At 37.1% G+C, this 14,254-nt stretch overlaps 1 protein-coding gene across 1 annotated transcript in view; it reads left to right on the plus strand.

The window, feature by feature from the left end:
* The window catches only part of LOC115631287 (zinc finger protein ush), a 107,711-nt gene that overhangs the window by 65,057 nt on the left and 28,400 nt on the right, over positions 1-14,254 (plus strand). Inside the window, exon 2 of the mRNA XM_030528001.1 lies at positions 10,628-10,672. Within this exon, the coding sequence (XP_030383861.1) occupies positions 10,628-10,672 (45 nt within the window). The remainder of the gene's footprint in view (positions 1-10,627; positions 10,673-14,254) is intronic.

Consider the following 14,254-nt stretch of genomic DNA (forward strand, 5'->3'; position numbering starts at 1 on the left):
AGAAAAGATGAACTCTAAAAACAACAGTTAAAGATAAAACTACATAAAGTAATGGTGGATTTAGCAAAAAAAAAAAACTAATGAAACTATAAATCATATCGAAATTCTTAATTCACTTTGAGTAATTCGGAAACTTAAATTAATAGTTAAGAAGCATTTCTTGTAATAATAATAATAAGTTCTTAAATATTATGTTAAATGTTTATATAGCCCCTCTATTCTGCTGCAAGGCGTTTATTTTCATGATCATAATTGATGTCTGAATATTATGCATTTTTTTGTGAACTTCAAGAAAGTGTGTATTTCACGTTTTGAGGTGGCATAGTGTAGAATGTGGTTTCACTAATATTCCAGTCAACAACTACTTAATTAACAAGTGGGATTTTTTCGGAAGGGTCTGAGATGATAGATTTGATTCCAGCATACTATAAGTTTGTTTCTTTATGAATGTTAAATATTTCACATTACGCGTTATCTTTGAATTGTTGCACGATTTCCAGTACTTTAGTCAAAATATCACAATTAACAAGTAAAAAAGCTAAAGTCGGGTGTCCCGACTTTGAAATACTCTGTACATATGTTTACAATAATTATAGAAAATAAAAAAAATTAGGAAAATAAAAAAAAAATTTGATCGATTTTACCTCTCTCGGTATTCGAACTCACGTAAAGGGTTTATAATTGCACATTTACATAGCAATTGCGTCTGTGTGAGTGTATGTATGCCTATGCGCATCTATTCGTGTCTGTGTAAGCATTTTCGCAGTCAACCAAACAGCAACATCAACAACAGCCGCGGGCAGCGCTTGAGCAGCGCTTGAGCAGCGCTGCAGCAGCGCTGCATCAGCAAATATATTTATGGCTATAACTTCTTGTTAAATCGGTCTATCATAATGAAATTTGGCATACGGACACATAATAACCAACTGGGGGTATTTCCAATTTTAATTTCAAATTTTAGTTCGAAATTCCAAGAATTACGGGAGTTACGATTTGCGGGGTAGAGGGGGGCGGGAGGGGAATTCCAAAATATACATTTTCTGCGTATTCACATAAGGCATCTGGGACTAAAATTTGGTGTTCCTAGGTCTTATAGTCTCCGAGATATAGGCGATTATACGAATGGAAAATCGGGAAAACCCCCATAGGGGGGAAGTGGGGGGGAAAATCAAAAAAATAAAACAAACTCGTATAGAATACACACATAACGCATCTTTGTGCAAAATTTGGTGTCTCTATCTCTTATAGTCTCTGAGATCCAGGTGTTCATACGGACGGACAGACGGACAGACGGACAGACAGACAGACAGGGCTAGATCGACTCGTCTCGTCATGCTGATCAAGAATATATATACTTTGTGGGGTCTGCCACGCCTCCTTCTGCCTGTTACATTTTTCAGCTCCCGCAAACCTAATATACTCTTGTACATTTCATGTACAGAGTATAAATATTAAACTTAAAATTGAGAAACCTCCGAAAATAGTTCTATACATACAAATATGTATATCCCAAAATTTCCATGCATTTGTGAATAGTATGTTATGTACGTATAGATTAATAGAAAAGTATGTGGTTTCATCAGAAATGGCCATGCGGGCTGGTCGCCCATTTATTCTTATATTATACAAATATTAAACAATTTAAGCTATTTGGCATTTATTTATAATTATACATTTTTGTTCCATTTCCATAAAAACCGCCGATCAACGCGGGATTTTGCTAAATTGAAATGAAATAAATGTGAAATTTTTAAAAATTGTGTATAATTATGTTACTAATATTATCATAGAAAACCGGGCAACGAAAATATCAGGCAAGTGTAGATTTTTCTATTCCTAATGACAGTTTTTCTACTTCTAGCATTTCTAGCTCATACCCTTCTCTTATGTGAACCACAAAATAAATTTGCTTTCAGAAATGTTGCAAAATATTAACGGTAATTTTTCTGAGTGCATGGTGGCAACCCTGAAAATAACTAAAATCAAACAATTGACACGTGCAACAACTGGCTCAGCAATGTGTATAGGTTCAATATTTTGTGTAAAGAAAAAAAAAGTGTACTTACATACATATGTATGTTATATATAGTATTTATGTATGCATGATTTTTTGTGTATGACATTCAAGGTTGCCCACAATTTAGCAGTGAAACAAAAGCAACAACAAAATGCTGTTTTTTTTTGTTGTGTCCACAACATTATGATTATATAAGCTGCCCCGCACACCTGTCCCGCAACCTCAACCTTAATGTGTAAGTTTCAAGTTACAACAGCTCTAGGAGCTTGGCTTGGCTCGGCTACAATAACAATAACAACAACAGCAATAGCAATAGCAACAGCAGCAAAACTTAAGTAGATTTATTTCTTGATAAATGATTTCTGCTGTTGTTTTGTTTCCTTTTTTTATGTTTTGCCACAGACGCAGGCAACAACAACAACAACAAGCAAATGCTGTTGCTAATCTTAACGACGCATCGCCAGCAACGAAATGAAATAACGCAACGTCGACGTCAGCGTCAGCGTCGACGATGGAACGTGTGTAAAAACAAAAATAACCCCCAAGTACGCTTTGCTTATCAGCGCCAGGATCTTATCCTGTCCTACGATCAACGAAACGCTCTGAGCGAGCTCGCAACTCCGCCGAGTTTGTTGTTGTTGGTTTGGCTTTGGCTTTCAACTGCCTGCCGCATATCGAGGTCGATTCTCTCACTGCATGTGTGTATGTGTGTCTGTGTGTTTGTCTGAGCGGGTGTGTTTTGTAATGCGCCTGGGTGTGTGTTCTATGTGTGTGTGTGTGTGTGTGTGTGTCTGTTTGCTGCTGTGTCATTTGCAAATGCAGTCTCAACAAAAATATGATTTTGTTTATAATATGCAGCAGACTATTATACCCTTATTCCATTATAATATTATCTTAAGTTCTCGTAATACTCTCCACTTGGAAAAGCCAATTCGGGGAACGATCAGATAAGCTACAAAAACCAAATAGAACGCTTGTGCCTCATCTTGTGTTGAACTGTTTTCAAATCGTCTAGCAAGCGATTTCAATCTTCTTTCGATCTAAGTATTCCGATTTTATTGTTTTTTTGTGGCATTATAATTTTTTTCTAAAAAACGTGGCTTTGCCAAACCAGCAAGTAGTGTTTCGACTGGATTTTATCGTAAACTTTATTGAAAGGTGATAATTACAACATTTTTAATTCTTATAAACACAAAGTATTATTTTAACAAATTTTAATTATACATTTTTTTTTTTTAATTTTTTATACATATAATTATACTGTTGTTATTTATAATAACTTAAATTAAACTTATTGAAAAATACAAATGCAGTTCAAACTAGGAGTTTAGTCTTATTTAATTATTTATTTCATTTAATTATATTGTAGTATCTATAATACGGCATTTACACTTGTAACAAAATTATGAACAAGTTTGTCTAAAGTTTGTCCTTAAAACAGTGTGTCGTAGCAAAAAACTGTATTTAAGCATATAATTCTTATTAGTATTATCATAGGGATCATTGTATTTATGAAATTGGAGGAATTTGTCCATAAATTATTTGCGTGTCTGATCAGCAGTAAGAATTGTCATAAAGAGTATTCCTTGGTAGCGTTCTTAGGTATGGAATGCGCTTTTAACAACAATCGTAAAACATATTTCCTTCTACGATGGCCTTTGGATTATCCACTTGTTCCTTCGTAGTGCTGGGAACTCCGAAATGGGGCTCTATGTACCAGGAAGCTTGACAGTAAATTATGGCTGTTGTCAGACAACCAGCTGCTACAGTGCATGGGTCAAAGAAAAATTCACAAAAACGCAAAGCAACTAAATATAAGAAAAAATTTAATTTCATCCATTTTTGAATATAGCTTAAATAATAACTGTAATGAAGAGTAAGTTTAATTCGTGATATTCTCAGAAATTTGTTTATTGTTGTAAACTGTTTTTGGCGGCTGTGCCTTTTTATTTATCAGCAGACGTTGATCTGCATATCATTTTTAAGCATTTTGTGGGCACGTAACAACAGTGACATACATACATATATGGCTATGTACACACACACACAAACATACATATATGTATAAACATATATAGACACACACACACCTAAACAAATACAACATAAAGGGGCAGGCAATTGCGTGGCTTAAAACCTGACTGAGCTTTTCAATTACAAAACATATTTAAGCCATTGCTAACAACGACCAAAAAATAACAACAATAACACAAACAACTACAACCCTCTGGTGTACAACAACAACAAGCAGCACATTTATCAAAAATAAAACCCTTTTGCAGATATTTACGCATGAAGTGTTTATCGCCAAAATATTCTCTCTCTCGCTCTTTCTCTTTGAATAACATGCATATATATATATATATATAGTACACCCACCAAACTGAATGGTGAATAATATAATTTTTTAAATGCGACAATCGCTTGGAATGGCAATGAAAATTTTGTACGGCAAAGGGGGTGGGATGAGCAGTGGCGAGGTGTTGGGAAAAGGGGCGTTAAATGCGTGGCAGCAAGCGGCACGTTTAATGAATCTAATTAAAAGTCAACAATGGCAAACGAGATAATCGTCATAAAAAGGCAACAACGAGCCAGCCAGCCAGCCAGCCAGTTAGCCGGGCAACAACAAGAGCAACAAAAACAACAACAACAGCAAGTAGTGCTAGTGAGAAAGAGGGTTGAATTTTGAGTGCAACTTCAAGCATTTATCAAAAGTCTGGAGCTGCGATTAAAACGCATGCGCAACATCCAAATGACGAGGACCGACATCAGCTGTTTCTGATAAGCTGAGAGCTGGCGAGTGCGAGAAGAGAGTGGTCGGCGAGAGCAGCGCTGAGGAAATGGAAATGGAAGTGCACACACAAAGACCGTGAAGCTGTACGTCTGTGTGTGTGTGTGTGTTTCTGTCTGCGTCTGTGTGTGTGTGTGTTGATAGGAAACGTTTGCATCTGCAAAGTTGCGGTTGGTTGCTGCAGCTAAGGAAATGAAATAAACCCAAGTGCCGATAACACAACACACACTTTCACGCAACAACTCAGGAGAGGGACGCAGAGAGAGAGAGAGAGGGAGAGAGGGAGAGAGGGAGAGGGAAAGAAGGAGTGTGTGTGTGTGTCTGAGAGAGAGTGTTGCACACGGTGGCCAGAACTCACAGGCCAACATTAAAATAGATCAACGCCAAGCGATAAACACAATGAAAACTGAAAAACGAAAAGCCCGCGAGGCCAAGTGCGCGCACAAGCTGCCAAGCATTGTGGCTCTTATTGTTGTTGTAGTTACCGGCGTTGGCGTTGCTGCGACGCAGGAAATGAACTGCCGAGTGCTGCCCCTGCGCTTGCCGGTGCACGGTGGTAAAAGGGTTTCCAATGTTGATAACACATTTTGACAGCACTTGAAGAAAAGTGCTGACGCCCACCAGCATTGCAGCAATACTTGTGCTCAGAAGAGCCCAGCTGCGAAACGAGAGCTGGAAGATTCAGCCCGGTGGACGTCAGATGTGGCAGATAGGCAGTACTGGAACCTGCAGCATACTCGTAAGCAAATGCTCTGGTATGCCAAAGAAAAAACGTATAAGATTCTTGATTAACCGTATTTATGCAGCTCTGAAAGCACTGAGGCAATAACTATTATTATATAAATCCATATTTCAGTGAAATAATAATATAATATATTTCAATATACTAATCCTTAGATGCAATATTTTTCATCATAAAAAAAATGTACGAGCTTATGATAAAAAGATAAAAGGCACCGATTTTCATTTATGGCCATATACCTTTTACAGATTTAATAATATTTTCGAATTTTCTTCGAATATTTTATAGTAATTCATTGATTTGTCGACTTATTCTTTTTTTTTTTACTGATTTATCAATATTTGCAATAACAAAAGACGCAGATTTCAATATTGTGTATTGCATATTTTATATTTTCTTATCGATTATGATTTAATCAATTTTCTAGGTATTCCTTTAAATGATTTATGATATTTTTTCTATATATCAGATCTTTATATTAACTCACCAATATAAGATGCTCGATAAGGGGCATGAATAAAAGAAGAAATAGTTTTCTTAAATACAATTAAAATTGTTCTCTAAAATGAGATATATATGATATGCCACAACCAATACTATACCCCAGCATTACAGAATCTCAAAACTTTCTGAAAAAAATAAAAAGGTTAAATACGATAATTTTTAGGGTCGTTATTTTGATTAAAATTAAACAAGACTATTCTGGATATGTGTAGTAGTTTAATCCTCGAGTTTTGGGAATTATAACTTTGTTTTTTTCTTTTTTTTTAGCTCATAATTTTTAACCGTTCCATTGAATAATTAGTAATTGCAATTTCTAAAAGCTAAATAAAATTAAAACCTAAAATTATATTTTCTTTTTGCTTTTTGTTAATCATTTATCTTTCCAGTTTAATCTATTAAAAATTGTAAAGAAATATTAAAACCTCAGCTATCGTTCAATTCATTCGTTTCAATTTTTCAACATTTTAAAGCTACGCTCACCACATTTGAAGGAAAAATATCAATATTTGGTTTCCCTTTTAGGGATTCTCTTATTATCTTTGAAATATTATGGATGATTTATCGAACATATCAGTATCTAAATAAGTTTTCAAGCGTTTAGCAAATAATTGGAAACGTTATCTGCCCTATTTTATTTTTTTTCCTACGATCAACTTTCGCCTCTTATTGGTATATCTAATATTCGCTTTAAATATCTTGAAAGCGCTGTTCCAGCATTTGTTCGCCCTTTCAAAGTCATTTAAAGTTTCACAAGCTTTTCGACTTATCAGCCGAGCTGCCAACAGAAATTAGGATTTAGATTGATGACTTAGAGATAAGAAGGTTTCCTATTTCTGGTCCCGTACCCAATTTCTATCGAAATCTGTGTACATGTATCTTATATTGCATTTCTTGCAGTGCATCGAAACAGATACACAGATACAATTAAACACAAAACGCTTATCACTAAGCAATAATCAGAATTCCATTAGCTGTAGACGCGATATCGCACAAAAGCATCGCACACAGACACACATACCGCCTGCCTTTGTTCAAATGTATCTGTATCTGTAAGTGCAGAGCAGAGCAGAGCGCAGAAATTGTAGCTTGTGTGTGCGTTTGTGTGTGTGTGTGTGTGTGCTTGTATCCGTTGCTGCTGCTGGTTGGTTGCTTGGCTGGCTGGTTTGTTGGTTGGACGGTTAGTTGGTTGGCTGGTTGGTCGATGTTATCTAACTGTGCGCCGCGCTGCACGCTTATCAGTGCTTTATCAGTTTTTGTTTCGAATAATTTCGAACGGCGCTGGCGAGGCGGACGAGGCTGACGACGAGGGCAACACAGCACACAGCACACAGCTTTGTAGCTGTTTCTGTGAAGGAAGTCAGTCGCCCAGTTTGTAGATATCTTATTTCAGCTCAGCTCAGCTCGACTCGGCTCAGTTTGGTTCTTTAGCCGCTCAGAGCAGACGGTGCACATAGCCATGCGTCACTGTGCGAGTGCGAGCAACAAACTGACTGAGCAGCAACAGCACTAGGGAGTGTGTGTGTGTGTGTAGATACGAGTGTGCCAGCCGTAGATAGGCAGCAGATAGCTGGCAGACGTATAGACTGCGACTATAGCGGCGACTGGCAACTGAAAATGAAAGATAAACAACTTTGCCAGCAACAGCAACCATCAAACGACAAACAGCAACAAACATCAGCTGTGAGACGACGACGTCGTCGTCGTCGTCGTAGTCGTCGTCATTCGGCTGCCTCGTATCTTTGTATCTCACAGATACACAGACACACAAAATTTCATTACTCACCGCCTGCCTGCCTGCCTGCCTGCTTGCCTGTGCTGCCTGTACTGCCTGCCTGCCTGCCGCCTTGCCTGTATTTCAGTTTGTTGTAGAACGCGAAGCGAGCAGCAACAATAAAATTGCGTTGCCCGTCATCGTCATCGTCCGTGCGCTTTGTTGCTCGTCGTTTTTTGCCGCGTAAATTTCGTGTTTTGTTGTAAATAAGAATATCAAATTGAATGCGCAATCTTTTGCAATGACAAGTGTTTAATGGAGAAGTGTATTTGTTAATAATCTAGTTTCGAATAAATCGTATATAATGTTTACTAAATGCCACATCAGCTGTGTGGAAATGTGCAACAACACTTGTTAATTACTAAATTAAATTTACAAAATTTACAACCAATCAAGCTTAAGTCATGCTTAGCAATTCACGAGGTAATGAAGTTTCTGTTCAGTTAAAGCTCGATCTGTGTATGAGTGGGTGTCCATGTCCATATATACTTATGTAGTTGTGTGTGTGTGTGTGTGGGTGAACTTACCGGCAATTCCCCGAAGCTATATCATGCAAATTTTGTCTCTCTGTGTGTGTGTGTTTGTGTGTTTGTGCTGACCAAAGTGCAAAAACAAAAAAAAAAAAAAAAAAACAAAAAATAATGCTGTAAATACTGCACTAAGCTGAATTGAACAAAACTGTCGTGTGTATTGCGTGGGCAGCACTAGAAGTTCTCGAGATGGATATATCTTTGCAAACTACAAGCACTATTAACAGCAACTTGAAACCCATACAGCGATTGTTGAAGGGTCTCTTGATAAGGAAAAATATAAATAGTATAGTATACCAGAAATATTCAAATTGTAGATGAATTAAATAAACGATTGGGCAGCAACTTTTCAACAGCACTTTTGCGAAAGAGTCAAATTAAAGACATTTCTCATGTGATTAATGGATTAAAGCAAAATAAATGTTGTAATTTAAAGCCATTTTTAAAGCAACAACACTTGTAATTAATTTTGTATGAAATTGTATTCCAAAAAAAGCGTTTCTTTTCAATCCTTGAGGCTTAAATTGTCTTTTGTTCTTTGATGTTATGTTTTAGGAATCTACTTAAACTTTTCCACTGTACGTGTACTTCTATAATATACTTCCACAATAAACTTACTTCCGCAATATATTTCCACAATATACTTCCCCTTCCAATATGTTCAGTTTGTCCATAAGTTCAAAACTTGTTCATATCTAACATTTCAAAAATCGTACACATCTGTTTCCAATCTTTATAGAACGATTACTCTTTATGATTTCTTATGCAGTTCTCTTTTGATTATTATTGGTATTGAACAAGAGTTCTGTGCACACAGAAAGATTTAAAATCTGTTGATATTTTCTATCAACTGAGAAAACGACCAGTTTCATTATTTTTTATGCACTTCACATTTCATTACAATATTTATTGATAGAGTTATGTTGCACTTTGTAGTAACTGCATTTAACTCATTTGCTAGTCCTGTTAATTACAAGAAATTCATATCCTCATTGGGTTCCCGATTAGAATTGTATTAGTTCAATCAGACCATCGACGTTGCTATACAATCGATGAATAAGAATTAGGCATTTAGGTAGCAGATTTTTCATTAAACAATATCTGAAATGGTGTCACAATTTTTACTAGCCAGTAAATATTATTCAACATAAGCAGCTTAAATCAAAAATGTCTTCATCTAATACTGAAAAGAGCAAGCTACAAGTATTAATCATAACTAAGCAGTTAGATCATTTCAGCAATAAGAAAACTTAACTACCTCTAAGTTGGGGTCTTCACATAATCAATAATTGTTTGGCATTCCCTAACCCTTAGCTAGCAACGTAACTTACAATACTTGAAGATTCTTTAACTATTACAATTAAAGCTGAATAATTGTAATAGCAACCCACTTATGGCCAAAAGCTTGGCTCGTCAACAATACATGCCAAGACATATTCATACGAGTATGTATGAATGTATATATGTATGTATGTATGTATGTGTGTGTGTAGAAGGGCAACTGCACATCAAACTGTTGCTGTTGTTATTGCTGCTGCTGCTGCTGCCGCTGCTGCCGTTGACTAACTTGCCACAGTCGTCCGGCAGTCAGCTCAGGCAGCTCGCCAGCTTTTGGTTTTGCTTATCAGCCAACTATCTACGCTGTGTGGCTACACATTCATTTCTCACTCTATACTCATGTGTATATATATATATATATATATATATATGTGTGTGTGTATACGATATCTACAATCTGTAAATGCAAAGGAAAAATAAAAAGCGAGGAATTCTGCGGATTGTTGTTATTATTGTTATTATAATTCCTTGAAGTGAATATCAGCAAAATATAATCAACGAAAAACTGTGAGTAGAGAGACGAAGGCGGCAACAGCAACAAGCACTTGGACATGGCAAGCAAACTACTGGCGTTGAAACGGGCTTAGTGCGTACTTTTTTTTTTTTTTTGTATAAGATGCGATTGCGATATAAGCAGTAAGTGCAGAGCAGAATACGAACGAAAGAGAGTGAGCGAGGGAAGCCAAATGTAGAAACAAACATTGTTTCGGTTGAAACAATTATGATTATGCCAACTAAATAAAGGGCAGCGGCAATGCCTGAGGCAACAACAGCAACAACAATGGCACATGAATGCCAGTTGCATGTTATGAATAAAGAATAAAGAAGCGCGATCCGGCACATTGTTGATTTGTATCTCCTTTTGTGCATTGCTTATTCTTGTCTGCTGAACTTTCATTTAATTTTTGTATGTTTTCTTTGTTTTTTTTTGCAGGTGATTGTTCCGATACCACAGAAGAGATGACCGTTGACAGCAGAGGTAAGTGTTCCCAGAGACGCCCAAAAGTATACAGCAGAAATTTGGTCGGGGGATAGGAAAAGCCTGAAAGGCATACGATAACAAGGCAGAGCAAACAGCTAAAAATTTATCATCAGTCCGAGCTGCACACAATCCGCCACATAACCCGTTAATGCCAATAAATTTCAAACATTCCACATTTTTTTTTTTTGGTTGGCTAGTCGGTTGGTTGGTTGGCTTACTGCTACTGCCTTTTGCTGATATTTTGCCAATAAAAATTTAATCTGCTTTCATATCCCAGTGTCAAGCGAAATGGCCAAACCCTCGATGAACACTCCACCCACCACCACCACTTCAGAGCTCTAATTTAATACACAATTTTTTATCAGTGCGGTGCCAAGCGATGAGCGCTGAGCTCGGACCAGACATTGACACACCTCAGCACTTCCGTCTCAGCCCAAAAGCCATCGATTGTCCGCCCCTCCGCCTGTCAGGCGGCATCAAAAAGTGCTTAAACTATATGAGTGTGTGTGTGTCTGTATGTTTGCCAGTGGCTTCTGATTTTGTCATTCCTAACCCGCCCAACCCTGGCCAATCCCTCCACGTTGCTTAAATGAAAGACTCGACGTTCGATGTTGAGTTGACAACTTGCAACAACCCTTTTTGCTGCGGAAATGACAATGGCAACAGGCAACAAGCCAGCAATAACAACAACGACAGATACCACAAGAACCGCAGCAACAGCAAGAGCTGTAGCTTTAGCTTTAGCCGCCCACCACCCTCAATCCAGACCGCTTTTGTGTTAATGCTCCCCAACCCCGACCCCTTCGATGTCAAGTTGTGCGTGTTTTGACTTAAATGGCATCATTGGCATCAATTTCATATCACTTCATAAACATCAGCAGTGTCAACGCAGTCTCAACCATTCTCATTCTCATTGCCCTTACCCCTACCCGCACCTCCACCTCCACCCTAACGCTAACCCTGCCCCTGCCCCCGGCCCTTTTCCCCTGCAATCTTTCTACTAAGCTACTACTGACTGCTCGAAAGTAGATTGCTTATGAGCTATGCCTGTGTACATTAGTAGGGATAAGTTAAGTAACCCCTAACTACCCTGAGGTGCAAGAGTGGATGTGATTAATAGTTTTTCCCATTCTACTAATGAAGTACTTTCTGAAATAGCTAACCTTTAACCAACTTCTAATTGTATGCATCATCTCTCTCTACTTCAGATAAAAGTAGATTACGATTATACCCAACATATGGTCAAATATTTCTTTAAATATTTGTTTAGAATTACTTTTTAGAATTACTTCTATACCATAATACATTCTCTACATCAAAAAGAAAGCCTATGAATTTAACTCATAGCTAGGTCTATATAAGAAGAAGGTTATTGGGCGTTACTTGCTCCAAGGGGCACCTATTTGCTTGTTCAACATTCATTCTTTCAAATTATCCCAAATTAGCTGTAGTTTTCTTTTCTTCTATCTACCTTTCTGATTTTTCGCGTATGCATTTTCAAATAATTATTAAAATATTTCTACAATTAAAACCGTTAAAATGTTTACTAACCTATTTAGTATTTTTATTTGTTTTCAATATATACTTTATCGTTCAAATGTAAAGATGGTTTTAAATAATCGTTCCGTGTCACACTTTCTAAATGCTAAGGCAAGAGCTCATTAAAAATATTGTTGGAAACCGTGGGTTTACAAATTTGGCCTGGAGTTTATATTTTTCATTATTATTTTTTTAGTTATTGTAAAACACGGTTTCAGATCAATAATTTTTATACAAAATCTTGAATATATTATATCTTATAGGGTTTTTTTTTTAAGTTTTTTTTATGGCCAGAAATTTGATTAAAGAATTTTAAATGCGTTAAGATCTTAATATCACTGTAATATCTACAATATATTTGAATGTAATTAATCATATATCAAGTGTAATATATAATTGTCCTCCGAAATACTTTCGTAGCAAGATAATCATAATTAGAAGTTATATCATAGAGCAGAGTACTTTTCATTTGTTCTTGGTCATGTTGCTTGTGTTCTTTATTCGTAGAACTTCTTTCCAAACTGAAAGTGCCATTCAGTTGTTGGTAGTGATGAACACCTTTCTCCCTATTGATACTCATAATTCCCAGCATTCCGACCAACCGATTTATTCGGTCATTCGTAAAACTACCAATTCAATTAATCAAACATTAATACTATATTTGTTATAATTCTGGTTTAATTAAATGCTGTCTGATTTATCAGCCAGTTATCATAAATATAGATTTGAAATTGTTATTGTTTTTTTTTTTATTACTTAGCTATTTAAAAATGAAACTATTTCTAGTTTCAATGCAACTTTAAAATGAATTGAGATTTCATTTTTTGTATTTCCTAGGCATTTCCTTTTTAATAATTAAGGTAAAAGACTGTCTTTATTTAACTTGCCATCCACAACATTTTGCGACACATTGTCGTTAATCATAAATCGCTGACAATTGCTGGCCACTTCAGTTTCTCCATAGACTTACGCAGTCTAGTGTAAAAATGTCAACTCTCTTGATGGTGGTGGTGCCCTTTTGGTCAACATAACGCGCCATTTCGTTGCCCTCTCAAGCATTCATCATTAATAATCCGATGGCCAGGCAATAATTCGCTTGCATCAGGTCCTGTCTCAGCCTGCTGCCACTCTTCTGCCTCTCTTCTGCCACAGTCCCTGCCATTGCCTTTGCCATTATTATCAAGCTTCATTCGACATCCAGCCACGTGGCTTGATATTTTTTGTGCCATGTGCTTTATGCTGCGTCAGTGAAAGATTTTTGGTGTGCAGCTCTAAGCCGGACGAGGCGCACTTGCTGTACACCAAAGTGGGCGTAACAGCGTGCGCCAAAAGTGGGCGTTTGTCTGTGCTAATCTTTATCTAGCTGTTGACACTCCATGGCGGCTAAGACCGACCAACGAGCCATCCAGCCACCAGGCAAGCAAAACAAAAAGTGTCGCAAAAAGCCAAGTCACATTCTTTTGCCTTTAAAAGCGCCTCGGCACGCCCCCTCTCTCCAGCGCCCACTGTGCTTTATATTGCTGTGAGTGTATAAGTGTGCGTATGTGTGTATCTGTGTGTGTGTGTGTGTGTGTGTGGTTTCATTTTTGCAGTCAGCAATTGCTTGTTGCTGTTGTTGTTGCTTTTGTTGTGGTAGCCTCTGTCGCTGCTGCTGCTGCTGCTGATGATGATGATGATGCTGATGATGCTCACTTTTGGCGCTTCTCTTCATTTGCGGCTGCTGTGCTGTGCAATGTACTGTAAGCGCATCTGTGCTTGTCTCCATGTGTATGTGAGTGTGTGTGTGCGCGCGCTTTTTATCTATGAAATTCATGAATGCTTCGGCTTATCTTGCAGAATTGCATACTTGCAGTTCCCAGTGTGTGTGTGTGTGTGTGTGTGCCCGACTGCCTCACAGCGCTGAGTGATCCTGTGACTTGCATGTCACAAAGAAAGCTAGGGCCAGTGATTATGACAGCAATTATTAATAAATAAAAAATAAATAAATAAAAAAAATAAATAAAAAATAAATAACAAAAAAATAATAAATAAAAATAAATA

The sequence above is a fragment of the Scaptodrosophila lebanonensis genome, unplaced genomic scaffold, assembly GCF_003285725.1.
Source record: "Scaptodrosophila lebanonensis strain 11010-0011.00,11010-0021.00 unplaced genomic scaffold, SlebRS2 tig00001412-arrow-pilon, whole genome shotgun sequence".
In the NCBI taxonomy this organism is placed as follows: Eukaryota; Metazoa; Arthropoda; class Insecta; order Diptera; family Drosophilidae; genus Scaptodrosophila; species Scaptodrosophila lebanonensis.